This window comes from Narcine bancroftii, chromosome 13, assembly GCF_036971445.1.
Source record: "Narcine bancroftii isolate sNarBan1 chromosome 13, sNarBan1.hap1, whole genome shotgun sequence".
NCBI classification, from domain to species: domain Eukaryota; kingdom Metazoa; phylum Chordata; class Chondrichthyes; order Torpediniformes; family Narcinidae; genus Narcine; species Narcine bancroftii.
The window spans coordinates 25,085,005-25,109,770 of NC_091481.1; the positions used below are offsets into that span (position 1 = coordinate 25,085,005).

Consider the following 24,766-nt stretch of genomic DNA (forward strand, 5'->3'; position numbering starts at 1 on the left):
TATGAGAGAATGGCGGCACGCATCGAAACAAAGAGATGGGGAGGGCGTGGCAAAGGTAGGAGTTGATAGGTGGAGAAAGGAGGCGAGGTCAGCAACAATGAGGGAGAAGAGGGATGGCTGGGTGGGTATGGAGAAAGGGAGGGAAGAACTGGAAAGACCGGAAAGGGGGAGGGGGAAGAAAAGGCAAACAAGTTTAGCAGAAAGTAGAGGTCAATGTTAATGCCATCTGCCTGGAGAGTGCCCAGACAGAAAAGGTATTGTTCCTCCAATCTGCAGGTGGTCAGGGTGGAATAGTACACAAGGCCACTGATGTGAGCCTGGGAGCATGACTCAGAATTGAAATGGTTGGCTATTGGGAAGTCGTTGTTGTTGTGGATGGAGAGGCAGTGCTCAGCGATCTCCCAATCTGCGACGGTTTCTCTGATGAAGAGAACACCACAAACGGAGCACCACATTTGATAAACAAGTCTTGTGGATATACAAGTGAACTGTTCATTTCTCCATCTGCAACAACAGTGACCTCCCACTAGCTAACCACTTCAATTTTGAGTCACACTCCCAGACTCGTGTGTCTGTCCATGGCCTTCTATACTATCCCACCCTGACCACCCACCCACATTCATCTGGTATTAACGTTGACTTCTCTACTTCTGCTAGATTTCCTCACCTTTTCTTTCCCCTCCCCCTTTCCTGACTTTCCAGTTCTTCCCTCCCTCCTCCCCCTCATTGCTGCTGTCCTCTCCCTCCTTTCTACACATATCATCTCCTGCCTTTGCCACCCCTCCTTCCCCCCCCACCCCCCACCCCATCTCCGTTTGGACACCTGATGACATTCTCTCAAACCTTGATGAAGGGCTCAAGCCCTAAACATCAGTTATTTATCTTTGCCTTTCCTACATAAAGGAATCTGTTTGACCTGCTGAGCTTCTCCAGCATTTTGTTTTTCTACTTCAACCACAGTGTCTACAGATTTTTGTGATTTACAGGTGTTAATTGGACATGAAAGAAGAAAGGTGAGAATTGAATGGGGGAGGGGAGGGGTTGGTTCTGTGAATGTAGATCTTGGGAAAGGAGATAAGAGAGAAAATGGGGGAGTGAGAGAGAGCAAGAAGGGAGACATGGGGATAGAAAATGGAGAGGTTGATCTTAATACCATCCAGTTGGAGAATGCCCAGACAGAATATGAGCTGCTCTCAGTCAGGAAGTACATGAGACATGGACAGATGTTAGAAAGAAAATGGAGCTTAGAATTGAAATGGCTTGCAAAGGGAGATCCCCACAATGGCAGCATTCAGAGCCAAGGTGCACAACGAACCAATCTCCCAGTCAATCCAGGCTCTCTGATGAAGAGCAAACCACGAAGGATGCAATGGACAATTCAATAGTGGTGTTGATACACTGAAAGGTCTTTTTGGGGCCTTGACTAGTGGTGAGGGAGGAGGTGTGGGCCCAGTGCAGCGCATTCTAAGAATACAGGGATAGGTGCCATGGGGACAATTGCAGGGAAGGAAGGAGTGAACAAATGTGTCATGGAGTGAGCAGTCTCTGCAGAAAGCAGGGAAGGGAGAAGGAAAGATGTGTCTGTATATATCTTTACCTCCTGTAGACACTGAGGGGCCTGCTGAGTTCCTCCAGCATTTCTGTGATTTTACGAAAATCAGTGTCAACAGACTTTTGTGTTTCACTTCCTGACCTGGTTTGGAGACAAGTTCCTTCAATGGTGAAAACCCAGACACTAATCTTTGCCTTCTCTAAACAAGTCAGGAAATGAAGTTTCTGGCCTCTCCTTGATAAACGTCCCCAATCATAAATAAAGACTTAAAATAAATCTTCAGATCACAATGTTATAAATTCTCCTATTTCAAACTGGACACAAGCTGTGCACTTTCACAAATTGGGGCATTACTATGACATGCACAATTTAAAATCAGCATGTAACTCTGTTTGAGCAGGTGCACAAATGTACAATTCATTTTAATGAGCCCAATTTGATCCAAAGTAGAAAAAGAAGTTTCCACATTATTGAATGCCTTGGGGAGTATTGTAAAGGTGTTTTCAGAGTAAAATACAAATGTTTAAATGGATTCCTTGTACAGATGTTCAGGGACATCACAGAGGGCATGCAGACTAAGTAGTTTATATGAATTAAGTAGGAAGTTAATCTGGACACAAAAGCAAATTATAGGACACGGTACCTTTTGCATTGAATGTACTAGTCAGTATTGTTCTCTATTTCTTTCATACACACATTTAATAAAACATACAACACACCTGAAGGTGGCTGACAATGCAGAAGGGTTCAGGTTTATGCAAGCCACAAGTGGAAGTGGCAGAGAGCTTATCTGCTCGCCCAATCAACAGATCTCCAGTAGCTGGATAACAGCTCCCCTCAGCGCAGCCGTAACTGAACTCTGGCTCTTGAGAGAGAGCACAGTGCCAAAGGATGACTGGAAGACAAAGCATAGATGATAGTACACAGTGACTTCAAAGAAAGACTGACAGTAACTTCCTTAATGCCCCGGGCCAGATTAAGCCAATTGATGCCCTAAGCACAGCAGAACAATGGCTCCCCCTTGACCCTTCCATTGTCTAACTGACAAGACATTAAGACTCAATAAATGCTGAATGTTTAAAAAATAAATTAAAAATTCAGTTTTCTTCCAGGCCAATACCCACAATATATTAAATGATATTCAATATAATCTGTGTGTTATATGTATACAAAATGATTTTTTTTCCTTTATTGTAGGGGGGGGCCTTTTTGTGGGGCTCTAGTCCAGCTGTACCATGTTAATCCGGCACCGGAAAAAAAAACTGATGCCCTAAGATTATGCTTATTTTGCTTAATGGTTAATCCAGGCCTGTTGCTACCCCTTCAATCCAAAAGTGTTTTTTTGATCATACAAATGCAATTTTAATGCACGGTCGATATCCGTGAAGACGAGCCGAAAGGGCACTGAAGGTGTGTCACACAAGTCTTTTGCTCAAGATTCACAATCAAATTTTGCTGAAGAATAATAAATAAGAATCCGCATTTACTCCACAGATCAAGAATCAGACTAAAGGAATTTGACAGAACAGGTCAACGTGAATTATTTCACTGATGGCTTCCTCCACACTATCTCCCACACGCACTATTCCAAGCTTTGGTAACATTCCCAATTGCTTTATGTTGGATGGAAGTGAGGGAGGCTTAACATTTGATTCGTGCTACTGTTAAGTCTGCAGAACACGAGGCCCATTTTGTGTCAGGCAACCTTTCAGATGGGAATCAGATTACCAATCTCCCTCCAGCGCTGAAAGACAAGCTGGAGTTGAGGCATTGAGATGGGCATTTTGGATGAGCTAAAATACGGATATTAACTGGGAAATCTGTCAAGTGCCAAACATGCAGTCTATAAGAACAAATTTAGATTTACAAGAGAAAAAAATCTTGGGGGGGGGGATCAATCAGTTTACTCCTTTTCAGATTCTATTGTAACATTAGATCTGTTGAATTTTTCCATGGGATCACTTTTGTAACTTTTTGCACTCTTTCCACAGCACGTATAATTGTGCATTTTTTTTCTATTGCACAAATACCAAGATGTTTTGTTCCAAAAGAAAAACCCCAGGCGCTTTATTGCAATGGTGACAATGAGGATCCTTTAATTAAACAGCTGGCCCCTCTTGGAATTAAAGTGTCCAGGACTTTTGAAGAAGTTTCCTTCACTCTGAACAAGTTTACCAACGCGGAGGGAAAGGGGAAGGGGAGGTGGGGGGGGGATTTTTAATGTAAACAGCCAAGGCGTCTCATTTAAAAAATCTTTCCGAATGTATTTCAACTGCGGATCTCGGCTGGGTGAGGAATCAACAGAGGAGAGAGGAGCGAGAGCAGGCAGATCATTGCCATTTCTCCATCGTGCCCCTTCAATTGTTTTTTTTTTGAGGGGGGGAGAAGGGACGAGGTCTTTCCAAAAAAAGACTTACCCCAAACACTGAAACTCCTGGAGCGCAGCATCGCCGCACACGTCCACTCTCCGCAACGAGCTTCAGCTGACTTCAACGACGGCTCGCGCAGTAACTCCCCCCCCCCCCCCCTGCCCTGGCGCCGCCTGGCGTGGCCGGACCCCCGCACGCATGCGTCGGCCTCGCTCCATCAACTTCTTTCCCGCCTCGCCGGCTGGCGCGCGCGAGGAGACGCGTGGCCGTGGGATGCCCGACCTTCCAAACCACGTCTCGGGGGGCGGGGCGGGGCGGGGCGGGGCGGGGCGGGGCGGGGCGGGGCGGGGCGGGGCGGGGCGGGGCGGGGCGGGGCGGGGCGGGGCGGGGCGGGGCGGGGCGGGGCGGGGCGGGGCGGGGCGGGGCGGGGCGGGGCGGGGCGGGGCGGGGCGGGGCGGGGCGGGGCGGGGCGGGGCGGGGCGGGGCGGGGCGGGGCGGGGCGGGGCGGGGCGGGGGGCTCGGTCTTCACGCTGATGTAATTGGCAAGAAGAGGGCAAACCGCGGGGATGAGGAGGAAGACCCGCGAGCAACGCGAAAGGACATGGTTGAGGATCAGGAGGTAATCCGTTACAGATGAGAGAAGCGCCCAGAGGACCCTCCCACCACCATCCCCATACCCCCCGCCACCCCCCACCCCCTACCCCCCCCCACCCCCCCTACCCCCCCCACCCCCCTACCCCCCCCCCCCACCCCCCTACCCCCCCCCCCCACCCTACCCCCCCCCCACCCCCCCTCACCCTGGCATGATTTCAAGGGGATATCCCCTCCTCCTTCGCTATTAAATTCTAGATGCCTGTTAATAATCTTCTCATTTGTGGCAGGTTTTTGTTTCCCTCCATGCTAAATATGGAGCTCTCTGGTCTCTGTCAATGTGCGCTGTGAAGCTTGGGTGTCCAAAGTGTTTATATAAATCAAGAATGGTGCTCGTCTGGCACAGGCCTCTGGACCATCTTGGAGAGGATTCCATTGTCTCTCAGCTTCCTGGATTTGTTGCATCTCCCTTTTTGTTTTTGAAATTAGGACTGATTGGGCCTTCTAATCTCTTAAATCAAAGCACAGATTTGTTTGGGAAAAGTTGCCCAAAACAAAACTTTCCCAAAACACTTAAACTCCTGAAGACCTACACTCTTTGCAACTTTTCCAAATACTTTTCATGTTATCAGCAAATTTTTAAACCAAAAATTCACACTAAACTACAAAAGAAAGCTGTTCGAAGTCTCTTCATGCCCATTAGAGTCTCATCCATATATTTCCATCACTGTTGCATTCATTTTCTATTCAGCAGGATTACCACCATTGTGACATCTTCTTGTTACTCCCCTCTCTTGTTTGAGGGGTTTCCCCTCGGCCTCAGCACTTTAGTGCATGGTAATGGAGGAACTCTAGACTGTGGTCCTTCCCCACAGTGCCCTCCCATTGGCTGCACCAAACCTAAGTGCATCTCACAGCACATGCACTGCAGCCTGGAACGGGCCAGTCAGCAGCATTCCCACATCGATGTCTCATTTGCTGAAAGACCAACGGGTTTTGGGCAGGCCAAAGTCCATCGTTCACCAAATTGATGGTCTTCTGGCAGTTCTGGATGTCTGACTTTGTGCATCCCTGGGAACAGCCCGTAGATTAAAGAGTTTGCTGCTGCTGGGGATGAACTGAGTGACAAGGATCCTTCATCCCTCTTTACACACTCTCAAAGAAACTGCTTTAACCAAAGAAGTAGGCAACTGTCTCAACTCCACTGCAGTCATCTTGGATACAACATGCGTGGTGAGTGATGTTCTGGTTGTACGGGAAAGATCTGACTGGGAGGGCTCTTCTCACTGCCAGCCAGACCAACACCTGGTGATTGTGAGCACTGGTGATGAGGCATTTTGCCAGAAGACCAAGATATTTGCTGCTGGAATTACCCCACCATGTCCATCGAGTCCTCGCCTGTCAGTGTCTGCAAGACATTTTGTGCTGACCACTGCCTGATTATTTGTGGTCAAAGGTGCTTGTTTGGACAAACTTTTCTACAAAGAATAGGTGGTGTGGCGAAGACCAGTTGACTGGGACAATCCATTAGCAATGGGACCAAGTCCATCCTTTGCAACACCTGGGACAGGTAGAACTTTAGCACAGAGTAGCACTTGGTGCCTTTGTACTTTGGATTTTTGCACAGCCTGATCTGATACAGCCACATATGAAGGTGAGCATCAGAATGAGGACCATAGAAACAGAAAAGTAGGTGCAGCAATAGGCCATTTGGCCCTTCAAGCCTACACCACCATTCAATGTGATCATGGCTGATCAGTACCCGGTTCCTGCCTTCTCCCTATCCCCTTGATCCCCTGAGCAAAAGGGCCAAATCTAACCTACTCTTAAATATTGACAAGGAACCGGCCTCATCTACTTCCTGTGGCAAAGAATTCCACAGATCTACCACCCTCTGAGAGAATAATTTTTTCTTGTTTCAGTCCTAAAAAACTTTCCCCTTATCCTTAAACTGTGACCCCCTTGTTCTGTTTTTTCCCAGCATTGTAAACAACCTACCTGCATCTAGTCTGTCTAATCCCTTAAGAATTTTATATGTTTCTAAAAGATCCCCGCTCAATCTTCTAAGTTCCAGAGAATACAAGCCTACTCTATCCAACCTTCATATCCAAGTTCTTCCATCACTGATATCAGTCTTGTGAATCTTCTCTGCACCCCCTCCATGGCAAGGATGTCCTTCCTCAGATAAGGAAACCATAACTGCACAGAGTACTCCAGGTATGGTCTCACCAAGGCCCTGTACAGCTGCAGCAGGATCTCCCTACTCTTGGACTCAAATCCTCTTGCTATGAATGCCAACATACCATTTGCCCTCCTCACCGCCTGCTGCACCTGAATGCCCACTTTCAACGACTGATGCATAGCAACACCCTCTTTCCTGTTCTTACCTCCAAAGTGGATAACCTCACATTTTGCCACATCTTGGCCCACTCGCCTAACTTGTCCAAATCACTCTGCATCCTCCTAGTGTCCTCAACACAGCCAACCCTGCTACCCAACTTTGAGTCATCGACCATGTTGGGTACACCCATGTCCTCATTGTCTGATGACCATCTGGCCACAAGGGCAGAGGTATAGTGGATGGACCACACCAGCAGTATCAAGAGCACCTCACACCTGATGACCAGTTCTTCCTTGTTATTTAGAGGCAGCACCGTGCCCACAGACCCAATTTCTGGTGGACCTTTGCGATCTGCTCCAACCATTTTGTGTTGCATGCCTCACCCCCTCCAAACATAGAATTTGAGTGATTTTTCCATTCAGAAGTGTCTCCCTACCTTCTGGGAGTGGCCGTTCACATAGGAATTACCAAAACTCCTAATATCCGTATCACACCATGAGATTAGACAGAATACCTGAAGTGCAGTATTTCAGGAGACTGGACATCCTATTCATTAGCCCATTGTTCATGGATCACCTGCAGTTCAGTTTAGAATGCAGGTGTTCTGGGAAATTTACTGGGGGTCTAGGAGGTAAAATATCAGAACTCATTCCCATTCCCATTCCCATTCTCATTCCCATTCCCACCTTTTTACACAGCCATGTGTTCCGGGAAAATGGCAATAATTTCCTGGAACACAGCGGTTGTGTAAAAAAAGCAAAGTAATTGTTATTCGGTGAGTAGATTTACTTTTCCTAAAAAAACTTTTACTCAAATAGAAAATGTTGTGAACATTAATCACCATTGATTTTAATAACGCATCAAACATAAAAAGGAAATTATTTTATTTGGTAAACATTTGAGCTTATTCAGTTAAGCATTGCAGAAAACACCTGCATTTTCAAAACAGAAAGCGGAATTCCCGACACTGACTACCTGTGTATCCTTCATTGTAATTGGATCTAAATGCCTGAAAATGACCTTCACCACAAGGCGATGAAAGCAGCTTACCAACACAACAGCAAGAACAATTAATGACCAGCAGCATATTCTGCCGTTCACCACCACCTGCCACCACATATGAAATTAAGAGAAAAGTTATTTGGATTGCACTGGAGAACACCATGTTTTTGGTCCTTTGAGCATCAAAAGACAACTGTGTTCGTACCTATGTTTGTGAACGGCTTCTCCTTGATGTTGGCATCTTTTGCTAACTTCAAGGAGGAGTTTTTCAGGTTCAGTTTGATGAGATCAGAGATAGCAGCATATTTAGGATTTTTTCTATCAAGATCTGGGAATAAAGCATCCAGTCATCTAAATTTACAGCCATTATTATGAAAGACAAGATCATGCATTATTCAAGAAATAAATGTGAAATGTTGGAAATCCAAATTCGAACAGAAGTGTTGAACTACAACAGAACAGGCAGCATGTGATGCAGGGTTTCCATGTGAAACATCAACAATTCCTTTCTCCCCTCAGAATTTATTGTCACGAACAAGTCGCAAAATTCATTGTTTTGTGGCAGAATAACAGTGCAGACATTCATATAAACCACCTGACAAAAATAAATAAAAATAGTGCATGAAAAGTCAAAGGAAGGCAGTGTCTTTCATTGTTCATTCAGGAATCTGATGGCAGTGGGGAAGAAGCTGTTCTTGTGTCACTGAGTGCTCATCTTCAGGCTCCTATACCTTTTTCCCAATGGTAGCACAGTGAAGAGGCCATGGTCTGGGTGGTAGGGGTCCTTGAGGATAGAGGCTGTTTTCTTAAGGCACTCCTCAATGGAGTGATGCCGTGATGTTGCAGGCTGAATTAACAACCCTCTGGATTTTTTTCTTGTCCTGAGCATTGGCACCTCTGTACCAGACCATGAGGGGACCATCCAGATTGCTCTCCATGGTACACCTGTAGATGTTTTTGAGAGTCTTTGGTGACATACCAAATCTCCTCAGACACCTCACAAAGTATAGCTACTGCGTGATTGCAGCGGCAGGGAGGCTCAAGGACAGATCCTCGGAGATGTTGACACACTGGAATTTCATGTTCTTGACCCTATCCACTACTGAGCCCCTGATGAGGACTGATTCATGCTCTCTTGACTTCCTCCTGAAGTCCACAATCACCCCCTTTGTTTTGGTAATGTTGCTCCTTGGTTTTGCTAACCTACTAAGTTCCTCAAGCAGTTTATCCTGGGAGCATAAAATTCTGCTGTGGTAGCTGATGTCCTCCAAGGAAGGAAATTTGCCATCTTAATCAAGTTGAAATTTTCTGTGACTTCTGACTTCCCAATATGGTTAATATTTTGAATTGCACTTAAAAAGGCAATCAGGTCAGTTGCAATTTACAGATGGAGAACAAATGCTGGTCTTTTTTTTAATTTAATTTTTCTTTTTAAAATTTTATTTATTATTAAATGCTGCTCTTACGAGTAATTTCCATTTCCTGTCACTAATTAAAATAAATTGCATTTCACAAAGCTGTTGAAAGGGAGGATTAATGTGAGGTCTCCCTGTTCTTCACAATGGCGTGAATCATTATTTCAACACAGTGAAAATTAGATTGAAGTATATAACAGTAAAGAAATGAATGATAAAAGGTTGTGTGGAATCTTTTATAGGCAAGTACTTTCAGTTGGCGGTTGGCGCGGGACGTCGGGGGTGGGGTGGTTGTCGTGGGACTACAGGGCTGGGTGGCCAGTGCGGGACTATGGCACCGCACTGGCTGCCCCTGCCCCGACATCCCTTTGGGATAGCAACCAGAATGCGCTCCGAGGTGCCTCCCTTGCAGCTGACCCTTTTAGGTGGCCGGCGCTGCGCTTTTAGCACTGCCACCTGAACGTCCATACCACAGGTCTAAATCTGCTGCATTCTTTGCGGTGAATGCACCTGAAATGAATGGACTCATAAAACTAGAACTTTTGAGATAAAGAATTAATCAAATATTTTGTGATTGGCCTCTGCGTAGGTTATCACTATATGTTTGAACTTTGAAGTGATGGTTTCTCTTAGTTTAATGTATTTTCTGCAGTAAAACTAGTGGTGCACAATGAAACTCAACAGGTCCTACACTATTTACTTACATATTTCTGTGTATGTGTTGTCATTCAACCCAACAATCTGTTAACAAAGCCAATTATTTCCCAATTGAGCCAACAATTATGTTTTTACATGGGATTTACGGTTTTTTCTGTTCAAATTTTTTTTCTGTTCAAATTTTCTTTCTTACCTTCCGAAGTGGCTGTTCACACATGAACGATCAAACCTCGAAATTTCCATTTCCTTACACGAGTTTACAATGAATACTGGAAGTGCAGTAAGTAAAGAGGTGGGGCTTGAAAATTGTTGCATTCAGTTCAGTTTAGACTGCAAGCAGTTTGCAATAATGTCTTGGCCTCGGGGTGCCGCAGGTAAAAGTTCTGTCCCAATCTTTTTACACAGACTGTGTTCTGGGAATTTGGGGATTATCCGGAACACAGCGGCTATATAAAAAACATAATTGAGAAACTGAATGGACTCAGCAGATCAATTGACCTGTTCCTCTCAGCTGACTGATTCTTTTGTATATGATGCCTCAGGTGTTACGAGCCCAGAGGATCCCAAAACACAACAGCAATAGATATTCACCAGGACAATGGTTACTTAAACAAAAGTTGCTTTTAATTATCTTTAAACATGAAAACAGGGTCAATCTTTAACTTATTACTATTAACTTACTTAACCCCCTTCTAATTCTCAGTGTGTGTGTGTGTGTGTGTGTGTGTGTGTGTGTAAGTTTAGAAAAGTTCTTTGATTCATAGTCCAATCTCACTTCTCATTCCTCCAAATTCACTGGTTGCAGGCAATTCTTGTACTGTGCATGCACAGAATTTAACGTTTATGAAGTTCACCAGGCTTTGGTGCTTGAAAGGTAAATGGTTACCGCTCAGTAAGGTTCTTGTCTGTTTTCAGATAGAGGTTTGTTGTTCCTGGACACATACTGCTCCCTTTAAATCAGCCACATCAGTGTCTTGCCGAAGAAACGTGCTCCATCAGGGTTTTCCAGATAATAACGTCTTTCTTTCAGGTCACCACAGAGTTCCTTTTTGTTTCTGTTATTTCATGTGAAACATTAGACAGCCAGTCCTCTCCTCTTGTATGGACCATAAGGGGTTTGACTAGGCTGAACTAGCACTCACAACCAGTCTACAAAATGGGGACTTTCCACAAGCTTGCCAGTTTGTCCTCTTCCAGTCCCAGCTGCTGCTGGTGACTGTAAACCTGCAAAACCTGTATCCCTCCCCCCCCCGCTTCAAGGCACTTTCATGTGGCCAAAATACCCTGATGTAAAGCCGCATATTCTACCTCTATGCGGCTGTTGGGATGCCACCTGAAAGAGCAGGACGCGCCTCCGAGATGCACTTTCCAACCCTCCTCTGAGAGGGATAATCGCCGGAGCAGTGAAGACCCCCTAGGCACCTGAATGCAGCTGCTAAGGGGATGACAGTAGCTGGCGAACTCCTGACAGCCCCCTTCCCCACTGCCCCTACCCCCCCAGTGCGGGATGTGAGGGCTGGACCGGCCGGCGTGGGACGTCAGGGCTGGGGTGGCCAGCATAGGAAGTTAGAGCTGGGTGGCCGGCGCGGGACTACAGGGCTGGGTGGCCGGCGCGGGACTACAGGGCTGGGTGGCCGGCGCGGGACTACAGGGCTGGGTGGCCGGCGCGGGACTACAGGGCTGGGTGGCCGGCGCGGGACTACGGGGCTGGGTGGCCGGCGCGGGACTACGGGGCTGGGTGGCCGGCGCGGGACTACGGGGCTGGGTGGCCGGCGCGGGACTACGGGGCTGGGCGGTTGGCGCGGGACGTCGGGACTGGGCGGTTGGCGCGGGGCGTCGGGGGTGGGGCGGTTGGCGCGGGACGTCGGGGGTGGGGCGGTTGGCGCGGGACGTCGGGGGTGGGGCGGTTGGCGCGGGACGTTTGGGGTGGGGCGGTTGGCGCGGGACGTCGGGGGTGGGGCGGTTGGCGCGGGACGTCGGGGGTGGGGCGGTTGGCGCGGGACGTCGGGGGTGGGGCGGTTGGCGCGGGACGTCGGGGGTGGGGCGGTTGGCGCGGGACGTCGGGGGTGGGGCGGTTGGCGCGGGACGTCGGGGGTGGGGCGGTTGGCGCGGGACGTCGGGGGTGGGGCGGTTGGCGCGGGACGTCGGGGGTGTGGTGGTTGTCGTGGGACTACAGGGCTGGGTGGCCAGTGCGGGACTATGGCACCGCACCGGCTGCCCCTGCCCCGACATCCCTTTGGGATAGCAACCAGAATGCGCTCCGAGGCGCCTCCCTTGCAGCTGACCCTTTTAGGTGGCCGGCGCTGCGCTTTTAGCACTGCCACCTGAACGTCCATACCACAGGTCTAAATCTGCTGCATGTGCATTCTTTGCGGTGAATGCACCTGAAAGTGGCTTCAGAGAAAAGCCTATTTGACTCCCTCTCTGCTTGCAAAAAAACCACATGACCCTCTGAGAGCAGAAAACACAGTGAAGAGGCCCAGACACAGCACTCCCAGACAGGCTGCGGCTCCAAACTACTGCTCCGATCTCTTTCATCTGTTGCTTTTCAAAACAACAATCCATTAGTGAAACTCCCCAAAGTTTTTGCAGAAGCCCCCAGGTGCCGCCCTGTCTGGCTTGAGCAGAGCTCCAGTATTTTAAATGAGATCTGTTTTGAAGTGTTTGTATGTGACCTACACTAAAAAAAGACCTGCCCCAATTTATCTGCCAAAAACATATTTATATACAATACAAACTCAACATAATCTGTCAAAAAATACATACAGCTATTTGTGTGTTTTTACTAAAAACAAGAATTAAATGACACAATCTCATCAAATAATTGACTAATTTAGAGCTGAAGTAACTGCTACTATTGTGAGCTGCAATCTTTTAGATATAGTACCAATTTTCTCCTGCAAAGCATTAATATGGCTGTGGGCCACATACTAAGGGTTAACTTCCCAAGAAACTGACTGCCTGCATTACTAATCAATTCATGATTCATGTTAGACATGCCTATTTCAGCATTGAAAGGCAATAATACTCATACAGACACAGTTATGTAGAAGCTGCGAGGAATAATTGAAGTTCAACCCCAATTCTATATGTTGCCCTGGTTTCAATGTGCACAAGATATCATTTGCTGGGAATGCCTGAAATATTTATCAGCATGGACTATTCAGGCATATCCCATGAAACTTTGCCATTCACATAGTTTACCAGTGGATATAGTTCTTCTAATTTAGTCATCACTGAGGTTAGAGCATTAATGGTACTTCCCAAAGATTTAATCAGAGAAATTCAAGAAGGATATAGAGGGCGATGGAATTAATGCAGGCAGCAGGCACTGTTCCCTTTAAGTTGTGCATGTGCGTGTGCACACACGTTTTTGCAACCTGCGGACCAAAGGAAATCAATGTGCGCACAAAAGGTTAATTACCTAAAATAATGTAGTAATTAAAAATTATAAAATAAGGAATACTCATTGATGTTTTATTTCTTTCTTTGGCTTGGCTTCATGGACGAAGATTTATGGAGGGGGTAAAAGTCCACGTCAGCTGCAGGCTCGTTTGTGGCTGACAAGTCCGATGCGGGACAGGCAGACACGGTTGCAGCGGTTGCAGGGGAAAATTGGTGGGTTGGGGTTGGATGTTGGGTTTTTCCTCCTTTGCCTTTTGTCAGTGAGGTGGGCTCTGCGGTCTTCTTCAAAGGAGGTTGCTGCCCGCCAAACTGTGAGGCGCCAAGATGCACGGTTTGAGGCGATATCAGCCCACTGGTGGTGGTCAATGTGGCAGGCACCAAGAGATTTCTTTAGGCAGTCCTTGTACCTTTTCTTTGGTGCACCTCTGTCACGGTGGCCAGTGGAGAGCTCGCCATATAACACGATCTTGGGAAGGCGATGGTCCTCCATTCTGGAGACGTGACCCACCCAGCGCAGCTGGATCTTCAGCAGCGTGGACACGATGCTGTCGACCTCTGCCATCTCGAGTACTTCGACGTTAGGGATGAAAGCGCTCTAATGGATGTTGAGGATGGAGCGGAGACAACGCTGGTGGAAGCGTTCTAGGAGCCGTAGGTGATGCCAGTAGAGGACCCATGATTCGGAGCCGAACAGGAGTGTGGGTATGACAACGGCTCTGTATACGCTTATCTTTGTGAGGTTTTTCAGTTGGTTGTTTTTCCAGACTCTTTTGTGTAGTCTTCCAAAGGCGCTGTTTGCCTTGGCGAGTCTGTTGTCTATCTCGTTGTCGATCATTGCATCTGATGAAATGTTGCAGCCGAGATAGGTAAACTGGTTGACCGTTTTGAGTTTTGTGTGTAGTCATGGTGGGGAGCTGGCTGATGGCTAATGGAACAACATATTGCAAGTTTGCATTTGACAAGCATTCAGTGTGCACATACTTTTGTCACAGGAAAAAAAATTGCACAACGAAAGATTTTTGTGCACACTGACTACTAAAAATGAGAGGGAACATTGGCAGTAGGATTTGTCTGGATTGGCATGATGGTCAGCCTAGATATAGTAGGCTAAAGAACCTGTTTCTTTGTTGTCCAATTCTGTAACTCTAAGGTAAATCAACATGCAAAAAATAATAAACCCAAAAACAGTTCCTGTTTTTTTTTGTTGCTACAAAATACAGCTGGATATCACTTACAGAAACAAAATTAGAATGGGCACTTCATGGAAATCACGTTAACAGGCCTGATGTTTTCCAGGCACCAAGTTATGTCATTATTCATGTCATGCACATTTCTCCCCGTTACAGTGAAAATTGGAGCAGAACATTCCATACTGTGACCTCCTGTGGAACAGTCCTGGTCGAACAAGAAACACATTGTCTTAGGTTTTTCTTGTTAGTTAAAGGGACATTCTGCTGACATTTGGAAGATTTGATTGGGATCTTTAACATGATTGTAAAATACAGAGAATATGGAATATGAAAACAGGGAAGTTTTAATTCACTTTTGAGATATGTTTTCACTGTGTGCCTCATTAATAATGCTGCCAGCAGCACTCTATTGCCAGAGGCATAATTTTGGACTTGCTTAGCCAATCAGGGAGATTTAGGAGCTCTGGGGCATGAGGCAAGGACCTACTTCCACAGACTCACCACATTCTATCAGTTTCTCCAAGGTTGCAATAGCTGAGATATGTGACATTTTGTTTGAAGACCCTTCAGCCATACTGTTATGCATCGATTGGTCTCTCTTTGGAAGTCAGGGTCACACTGACTGATACTGATAGCAAAAACTATCCACAAATTCTACCATTATATTTAGAATATCAGCTGTTGTTGGTTGAGAAGTATGGTATCTAAATTAGTTGGAAATTTATTGGTAATATCTGCAATTGCTTTTGAGACTGCCTGCAACTTGTCTCGATAAAATACATCCTGTAGTTGTCCCGAAAAAGGGTCCTGACCTGAAGCATTGACTCACCATTTCTATCCACAAATGCTGCCTGATACACTGAGTTACTCCACTGTCTCAAGATTCCACTATCAGCAGTGTTTGTAATTCTGTGACTGCATTTTCCCCATTAAGCATTAGAATACTCAAGACTCTGGTTTGAATATTGAGGTCACAAATTCCATTGGTAATTTCACGTCTCCAGAATGGAGGACCATCTCCTTCCCAAGATTGTGTTATATGGCATGCTCTCCACTGGCCACCGAGACAGAGGTGCACCAAAGAAGAGGTACAAGGACTGCTTAAAGAAATCTCTTGGTGCCTGCCACATTGACCACCGCCAGTGGGCTGATATCGCCTCAAACCGTACATCTTAGCGCCTCACAGTTCGGCGGGCAGCAACCTCCTTTGAAGAAGACCGCAGAGCCCACCTCACTGACAAAAGACAAAGGAGGAAAAACCCAACACCCAACCCCAACCCACCAATTTTCCCCTGCAACTGCTGCAACCGTGTCTGCCTGTCCCGCATCGGACTTGTCAGCCACCAAAGAGCCTGCAGCTGACGTGGACATTACCCCTCCATAAATATTCGTCCGTGAAGCCAAGCCAAAGAAAGAAAGAATAGGATACAACAGCAATTGAGCAAAATTTGCTGCTTGCATCATCAGTTACATTGAACATTATTAAACCTGGCACAGGAACAGTACATATGTTATGTTGTGACAATTTTGAATGGTCACAACATATCTAATGTTTTTTTTGTAATTGTTTCAATTTCCTTTAATCTTTTTAATTGCTTTTTAAAATTCTAAAGTTTATATATAAAAAAAATTAAATGGTTTTTAAGTGATAGATGATAGCTTGCAAAGCTATCAATGTTTTGAGTGTGACCTATCTATACACGTTATAACAATATTATGTTTGTGGGTAAGGAGATGCCATTTACAGTCAGGATTTTAGTCTTCAGCCAGTTAATTGGCTGATTTGTAAAAGTCCATAATTTTACCGTTTGTCAGCACAGTTAGCGCAAACCTGTTACAGCACTAGGGACCGGGGTGTAGATCCAGCGCTGTCTGAAAGGAGTTTGTACATACTTCCCGTGTCTGCGTGGGTTTCCTCGCAGTGCTCTGGTTTCCTCTCACCATCCAAACAAAAAAGTACTGAGGTTGTAGGTCAATTGGGTGTAATTGGGCAGCATGGGCTTATGCGCTGAAAGGGCCTGTAATGTGCTCTATGTCTCAATTTAAAATAAATAAATAAATACATTTTAAAAGATTTAAAATTTAAAAAATGTGGATGGTTCTGCCTCAATGACTTAGCTTCCTGCTTTTCTTTTCCAGAATCCTAAGCATGTATTTCCCTGTGAGTCTTCCAGTCATAGCCTTACAAAAGGGATATGAAATGAAAAAGAGGAAATGAAAAAAACACCTTTTTGAGGAAATTACACCACTCATGCATCAAAATTGCTCTTAGATTGTATGTGCTTCAATAACTTTAAGGCTTAATGACCACATAACTGCGGAAACATACTGGACATTATTTGATTTCCATTTAAAATTAATGGAATGTATATTGTGACAGATTATGTTGTGTTTCTATGTTTTTGGGAGATAAATTGGGGCAGGTTTTTTTTAGTGTAGGTCACATACAAAAACTTCAAAACAGATCTCATTTAAAATACTGGAGCTCTGCTCAAGCCAGACAGGGTGGCTCCTGGAGGCCTTTGCAAAAACTTTGGAGAGTGCCCAAGAGACTTCACTAATGGATTGTTGTTTTGAAAAGCAACAGATGAAAGAGATCGAACATGGAGTTCGGAACTGCAGCCTGTCTGGAGTGCAGCTTGCTGTTCTAAGAGAGTCATGTGGTTTTGCAAGCAGAGAGAGTCAAACAGGTTTATTCTCAGTGAGTGAGAGAGAGAGAGGGAGACCAGTTTTGCAGTTTACATTCAGTAGCAGCAGCTGGGACTGGAACAGAACAAGCTGGCAAGCTTGTGGAAAAACCCCATTTGGAAGACGGGTTGAGAGTGCTTAGTTCAGCCTGGTCAAAGCCCTGTGATCCATACAAGAGGAGAGGTCTGGCTGCCTAATGTTTCACTTGAAATAACAGAAACAAAAAGGAACTCTGTGGTGATCAGAAAGAAAGATGTTATTATCTGGAATACCCTGGTGGAGCATGTTTCTTCGGCAAGACACTGATATGGCTGATTTAAAGGGATCAGTATGTGTCCAGGAACAACAAACCTCTATCTGAAAACAAACAAGAACCTTACTGAGCGGTAACCATTTACCTTTCAAGCACCAAAGCCTGGTGAACTTCATAAATGTTAAATTCTGCGCATGCATAGTATAAGAATTGCCTGCAACCAGTGAACTTGGAGGAATGAGAAGTGAGATTGGACTATGGATCAAAGAACTTTTCTAAACTTACACACACACACACACACACACACACACACACACACACATTACAAACACGTGCGCTTAGAATTAGAAGGGGGTTAAGTAAGTTAATAGTAATAAGTTAAAGATTGACCCTGTTTTTATGTTTAAAGATAATTAAAATCAACTTTTGTTTAACTAAGCATTTGTCTTGGTGAATATCGATTGCTGCTGTGTTTTGGGGTCCTCTGGGATCGTAACAGTATCCCTTGTGTCCTTTGAAGCAAATGTCATCAGCAAATCCTTCTTCAACTTGTTCTTGGCATTGGTCAAAGAATCATTCCGCAAATTCCAGTTTGATTCTGTCGTCCAGAGGTACAGTAGATATCATTTCCATTCAATGCAATGTGCCAACACCATTATGTGATTAAACATACTAAATTCAATAAAAGTTAATTTAATGTTTCTCCAAAGTCCTACGTGAAACAGCAAATTTGGAATTATCATTGTGTTCAGCTTGAAGTTGTCTAACTTAATCCCCAATTTTTTTTTTCCAGGAAGCAAACCATTTAAAAAAAATTGTTGTCCGGTGTTATCAGGTGGACAGAATTAAAGATTCAAGGAAATGCACAAAGCCTCATGAGGAATTACATCAGTAGCACTGACTCTTAAGAATCTCAAACTGACAACAGCTTAGTTGAGAAGAAGCACATGGGAAGGTATTGAGAACATCAGTGAACTGGAAGCTTTGTGTATATGGCGGAGGGATTGTGCCCCACCTCACACTCACCTGCTTTGTGTGAATCCAGAAAAGTGGAGTGAAAGTAAGCCATCTTTAATCCCAAGGGACCACTGAAAAAAAGTACAGGACCAACAATATTTTCCTGATTCAATGAAATAATTCCCATTTTGCATGAAAGGATCTGAAAAAATAATTACATTTTATGAACACATGAATCAGCAAAGATTATATGCCAGACAAGAAGATAAAAGAGACAGCCGATGTTGGACTCTGGAATCAAAACAGTATGCTGGAAGAACTAGCAGGTAAGCAGCATCTGTGGAGGAAAGAGACTTGTAAGTTGACATTTTGGGTCCAGTCTCATCAAGATTGAGAAGGCAGAGGAAATATTGCCAGTTTTCAACGGCACAGGGGTGGGGTAGAGGTTGGCAGATAATAGCTGCCCCATGATTGTTACGCAATTATATTTTCACAGCTTTCACACAAGGCAGGGAAAAAATGATCAATTCAGGTTACAGCTGGTCCCAAGATTTTGTTTTAGTTTCAGATCAGAGAACCAAGTTATGTCTCAGTTTCTAGAAAATTGTTAATTTAATTTAGATTTGTTGTGTCTTTTATTGCTTGTGTAAAATAAAACCTCGATTTAATTTGGATTTATTGTATTGCTCATGTAAAAATTTATCAAGATCCGATTCAAGCAGATTTGCAATAAAATCTGTTAAGAAATAAAGAAGCTAGTGTACAACATCTGATCCGTGAATTGCATATGCTTCTTAAATGAGTTTCCAAAATAAGGCTTTCATTTGTATCTCAGCCTGAAACTAAGGCAATGTTTGCTGGAGTTTCCTGTTATTTAACAAAACACACGTCACCCTGTCTGAATAGCTCCATCTGCAACCACTCTGCCCTTGTCATACAATAGTTCATTTAGTTATTTCATTGTGACTTTTCATTTTGGAATTTGAAGTGTTCCGAAAAGTTTATACAGCTCAATTTCTGTAGACATGTAAGTTGAATTTTCAAAATAATTCATGAAAATCTTGTACAAAGACAATATTTTGGTTTTATTTTAGTTATAATTCCTTTACCTCTGCTTTCCATTTGTTTCAATGTTTCAACATGTCATGTTACAATGGCCAAAATCTAATCATTGGATTTTCAATACAGTATATATGTATTGAACTTTTGCCTACCCCAGGCATTCCATATGCATGATCCTAACATTTTGAGATTGACTGGTTAAAATGCATTAAAAGAGTGAATTCCAACGCAGTGTGGAATTGAGTTGGATTATGAAATTAATTGCCAAATTGAGCAAGCCTTTGTAAAAAGGCTACATGCAAACTGACACCAGTTGGAAGAGACATTGGTTGGAAATTTGGCCCTATAACTGTGGTGCGCTGTTAGACAGAACTAGACATACACAAGGTAAAGACTGTACAACAGGCTTTAATCAGCAAAGACTTCCACAGAGCCAGGCTGACTGTAAGTCTGAGTGAGACTTTGGAGGCTGGTACAGCTTATATCCCAGAGGGTGATTGACACCCGACTGGGTGGGGCTTGATCCATTCAGGTCGACTGATTGACAGTCGGCCAGGTGTTGTCCTGTCCCCCTTACACTCCTGCAGGTACAGAGGATGCCCCTGCAGCAGGCCGGTGGTACACTCCTGAAGGTACAGAGGTTGCCCCCTGCAGCAGGCCAGTGGTACATTCCTGATGGTACAGAGGTTGCCCCCTGCAGTAGGCCGGTGGTGTACCATCACAATAACACATGCTGTTTTAACATATTGCATAATGGTAGCTGCATAATGAAGCGCCCACTGCTGTACAATGGATAGCTTTTGTTTGTATTGGGTGATACTGGCAATCGATGTTTATGATTGGATGCTCAAATCAGCCAATGGAGTTTCTACTTCCAGATTTTTTAGCTGCAAATTATAGACTGTAATCTCTGGGCAAAGTTTTGGGCAAGGTTACTTCTAGACTCTTCAGTAGTCGATCGAATAATACTTAGTTTTTTTCTAACAGACCTTACATTATGCATGCCATATTTTCTTCATTCAGCTGTTATTGAAGTTCTCGTATGAGCTTTCTATGGCAAATCTCATGAGACTTCACCCCAAGCAGAGCTGTCACCCCCTCGTTTTGCCTTTGCTTAGGCTTAGAAGTTACCTAATACCTCACCACATGTAGATGCTATCTTGAAGCTATGTGCTGAAATAGTCACAGTTCCTGTATGTAAGCTGGTGACTAGATCTCTTTAACCTCATTTGCTTTGATCTGCCACTACCAGGGCAAGGTACAGTTATGATCTCTTTGAAAGAAGAATGCCATGAGAATAGGGTTGTGGTGGATGAAAGCATGGGATCGGAGTGAAGGAAAGTCGATGATACATGCTTGCACTACCTGTAATTCAGAAGAATGGGATGAGGCAATTAGAATGTGAGCAGAATGATTAAATATGACTTTGCTGCCATTTTTATATTTTTCACCGTAGAGTCATGACTGCTCCAATATTGCAGCCTTTGTGAGCATTGTCTCCTTAATTTGGTTGTGATGATGCAGTGCACGCCCCCCCCCCCCCCCACCGCCTCTCTCCCAGCTCTCCAATCCTTCCTCGTGCTTGTGGTTACTCATCAGTTGGTTTCTCTAAATAAAATAAGTGTTAGGGCGGAATCTGATTAGGTGATGTGGTGGTATGCAAGGTGTGAAGCTTATGAATGTTAGGCATACGTTTCGATTGAAAGATTGGAGAGTGAAGGAGGTGAGGTAGATTGGGCAGTGGTTTTGGCTTCTAATGTTTTTGATTGGATACAGCATATGAAGATGATTTTGTGAACCTTGACTTAAGGGGATTACTTAAATTTTGTAGGATTACATGTAGGCATACTTGATCCCAAGGATTAATTGTCCTACAGTCTGGAATTGCAATGTGCGTTTGTAGGGCTTCCTGGCCCCTGCACTTGCAGGAAATCTCTCCACCTTTGCATTTCCATCATCAGGGTCCGCAGTGATGATATTGAGAATAGTGGAGACTGTTAACACTCAATCTGTTCTATTCCAATGTCTTGCAGGTTAGACTGAATTCCAAGATACCTGCCAACACCTGCCATAGCCATAACAGACCTTTTGAATATGATGTGTGTGTGTGTGTGTGTGTGTGTGTGTGTGTGTGTGTGTGTGTGTGTGTGTGTGTGTGTGTGTGTGTGTGTGTGTGTGTGTGTGTGTGTGTGTGTGAACATGTGGATTCTTGTTGACTTACAGTCTCAAGTTTCATATTAAGGTGAGCTTTATTATGTTCTTGAAATACAAAGAAAAGCTTAACAAAGACATTAGGTTATTTGTGAGGCTTGTAATAAGTATCTACGATTCTGATTTCCTTAAAGACAAAACATTTTGTGTGATACATTTTCTCATTTTTCTCAAATATGTCTGAAATACTCATAGTCATCAATCTTCTTTAGTGGAATTGGCTGGACCATTCACCATTAACTTAGTTTGTAGTTTTCATTCTCTTTATTTCAATCTTATTTTAATTCTTTTCTTTCAATCTTTTTAATTCTCTTTTTTTCAATCTGGCGATTGAAATCATTGAAAAAACATTAAGAAGAAGGCTTACCGTCAGCTATCCTTTGTGAGGAGTTGAAGGAGATCTGATATGTCACCGAAGACTCTCAAAATCTTCTGCAAGTGTACCATGGAGAACAGTTTGGCTGTCTGCATCACTGCCTGGTATGGAAGTGTCTATGCTCAGGACAAGAAAAAAAAACTCCAGACAGTTGTAACTCGGCCTGCAACATCACGTGCATCAGACCTCACTCCAGCAAGGACATACAAGAGTTGGTGTCTTAAGAAAGCATCCTCTATCCTTGAGGATCCCCACCACCCAGGCCAAGACCTCTTCACTCTGCTACCATCAGGAAAAAGGTACAGGAGCCTGAATATGAGCTCTCAGCGGCACAAGGACAGATTCTTCCCCTCTGCCATCAAATTCATGAATGAACAATCAAACATAGACACTGCCTCACTTTGTCTTTTTCATTTTCTTACACTATTTTTATTTATTTTGTAATGTGATTGATATTAATGTTTGCACTGGTGATGCTGCACAAAACAACAAATTTTGTGACCTGTTCATGACAATAAATTCTGATTCTGATTCTCTGTTCAGTTGTTTCCATTTACAATCAGGAAGAAGTTAGAGTGGGTCAGGCAGCATCAATGGAGAAAAATGGTCAGTCATCATTTTGGATGGGAACCCTTTCCAACATTTTGGGTGGGGGCTGGAGTCTAGTCAAGGCTTCTTTTTGTTCACTCAAGATTCTAATATCTGCAGTTCTTGTGTTTTACTATTTACAATAAGCCATGGACCCATTAAATGGTGGAGCAGGCTCAAGGACTGAGTGGCCTGCTCCTCCTCCACATCAATAAGTTCATGTTTTTCCAATGTTATATTTAAAACCTGTTTTCCCTGCATACCTTTCCCAATTTGTCATATTTTTCCCAATTTCACATTCATAGCATCATATTTGTACATTCTGTTATTGTGCAGTTAACCATTAATAGGACCATTGCCTCATCTGTGACCCTCCTCCTGCCAGGGTTACTCCCCATTCGTCTTGATATAGAGGTTGGACTCGAAATGTTGACTGACCATTTCCACCCATGGACACTGGCCTGATTAGTGCCTCCAGCAAATTTTTCTTACCTCAAGATCCCAAGATCTGAAGCCTTTGTGTTACTCCCATTCTGTTTGAGGGTAGTGGACAAAAATGCTGGAAAAACTCAGCAAGTCACATAACATACATAGGAATCAAAAGGCCGTCACCCTTTGTTTAGGGCACTCACCTATATTCCATTTTGGCAGTCTCCAACCAGACGGCATCAACATCGACTTCTCTAATTTCAGTTAACCCCCACCCCGACTCACTCTTTCCCTATTCTTCTGTCTCCTTCCTTCCTGCTTCCCACCCCATTCCTTTTCCTTCTTTGAGCTATCCTTCTTAGCTCACTGCCCTCTCCTCCTCTCACTTCTCAGCTTCTTTTACTTTTACTCTCCCACCAGGATATTCCTTTTACTTCTTAGCTGTTAGTCTGTGCTCATCCCCTTCCCCTTCCTTCCCACCATCCATTTATTTTGGCTTTTGCCTGATTTTCGACACTTCTGACAAAGGGCTTGGACCTGAAACATTGACTGCCTCTTGCTTCCTCTGGATGTTGCATGACCTGCTGAGTTTCCAGGTACTGCACTATACTCCAGCATATGTGGATTTTCTATACAAATCCCTGGTTCTGGCTGCACCAACCTCAGTTTGTACTCAAGCATTCAGGAATGTGCCAGTTCACATCCGACTTTGTTGGAAGACTAGCCCCTTTACCTCTGCCAAAATAGTGACCATACAGGTTTGGTCTGGTTTGTTGATGCTCACAATCATTCCAAGTAACAAAGTGCCAATTGATTGCATTTGCCGTTACTACATGGAATGCCCACTTTAACAAAAGGTGTTTGCATATTTTCTCAGATCTGCAGCATATCCCCAGGTAATTACAAAAACAAAGATCTTTATCAAATTTAAAAAGTGCCCCCATGTTAATGTTCACAAAGCAGCACACAATTCTTTGATCCTTACCTTATTTAACTAAGGTTCCTATCATGCCATGCAATTACAAGTTTTCAAGTAAAAGATCAAGGCCAATTTATTTGATTCTTCTAGCCGCGTCCTACTGTGAGAAACACGATAGGCTTCAGACACTGATTATAGTAAAAACACTGAAATGCTGGAGGAACTCAGCTGGTCTTTTTCAGCATCAATAGGAGACAAAGATATATTCCTGACGTTTCGGGCCTGAGCCCTTCTTCAAGGAAAATTTTGAGGCACGCTACCAATGAACTGAGTGACGCTGTTGATGCTGTGATTGTAGTAAAAACACAGAAATGCTGGAGGAACTCAGCTGGTCTTTTCAGCATCAATAGGAGACAAAGATATATTCCTGACGTTTCGGGCCTGAGCCCTTCTTCAAGGAAAATTTTGAGGCACGTTACCAATGAACTGAGTTATGCTATTGATGCTGTGATTGTAGTAAAAACACAGAAATGCTGGAGGAACTCAGCCGGTCTTTTTGGCATCCAAAAAAGCAAAGATATATTGCCGACCTTTCATTCTTCTTATTCTTTGAAGAAGGGATCAGGCCATAAACAATGGCAATATAGAACATAGAACATTACAACACAGTACAGGCCCTTTGGCCCTCAATGTTGTGCCAACCCAATGAAATTTCCTTTCATCCATGTGCCTGTCCAAGAGTCTCTTAAATGTTCCTAATG

General features: G+C 44.3%; 1 protein-coding gene and 1 long non-coding RNA gene across 6 annotated transcripts in view; one reads left to right on the plus strand and one right to left on the minus strand.

Annotated features, from left to right (window-relative positions):
* The window catches only part of lamb1a (laminin, beta 1a), a 99,240-nt gene extending 95,163 nt beyond the window's left edge, over nt 1-4,077 (minus strand). Inside the window, exons 1-2 of the mRNA XM_069907556.1 lie at nt 3,970-4,077; nt 2,272-2,447 (exon numbers count right to left, since the gene is read on the minus strand). Of these exons, the coding sequence (XP_069763657.1) occupies nt 2,272-2,447; nt 3,970-4,000 (207 nt within the window). The 5' untranslated portion in view covers nt 4,001-4,077. The remainder of the gene's footprint in view (nt 1-2,271; nt 2,448-3,969) is intronic.
* Nucleotides 4,078-4,438: 361 nt separating this feature from the next.
* The window catches only part of LOC138748757 (uncharacterized), a 62,262-nt gene continuing 41,934 nt past the window's right edge, over nt 4,439-24,766 (plus strand). For all 5 annotated transcript variants that reach the window (XR_011348237.1, XR_011348240.1, XR_011348239.1 and 2 more), the window contains exons 1-2: nt 4,439-4,540; nt 18,257-18,746. This is a non-coding gene — a long non-coding RNA (uncharacterized lncRNA). The remainder of the gene's footprint in view (nt 4,541-18,256; nt 18,747-24,766) is intronic.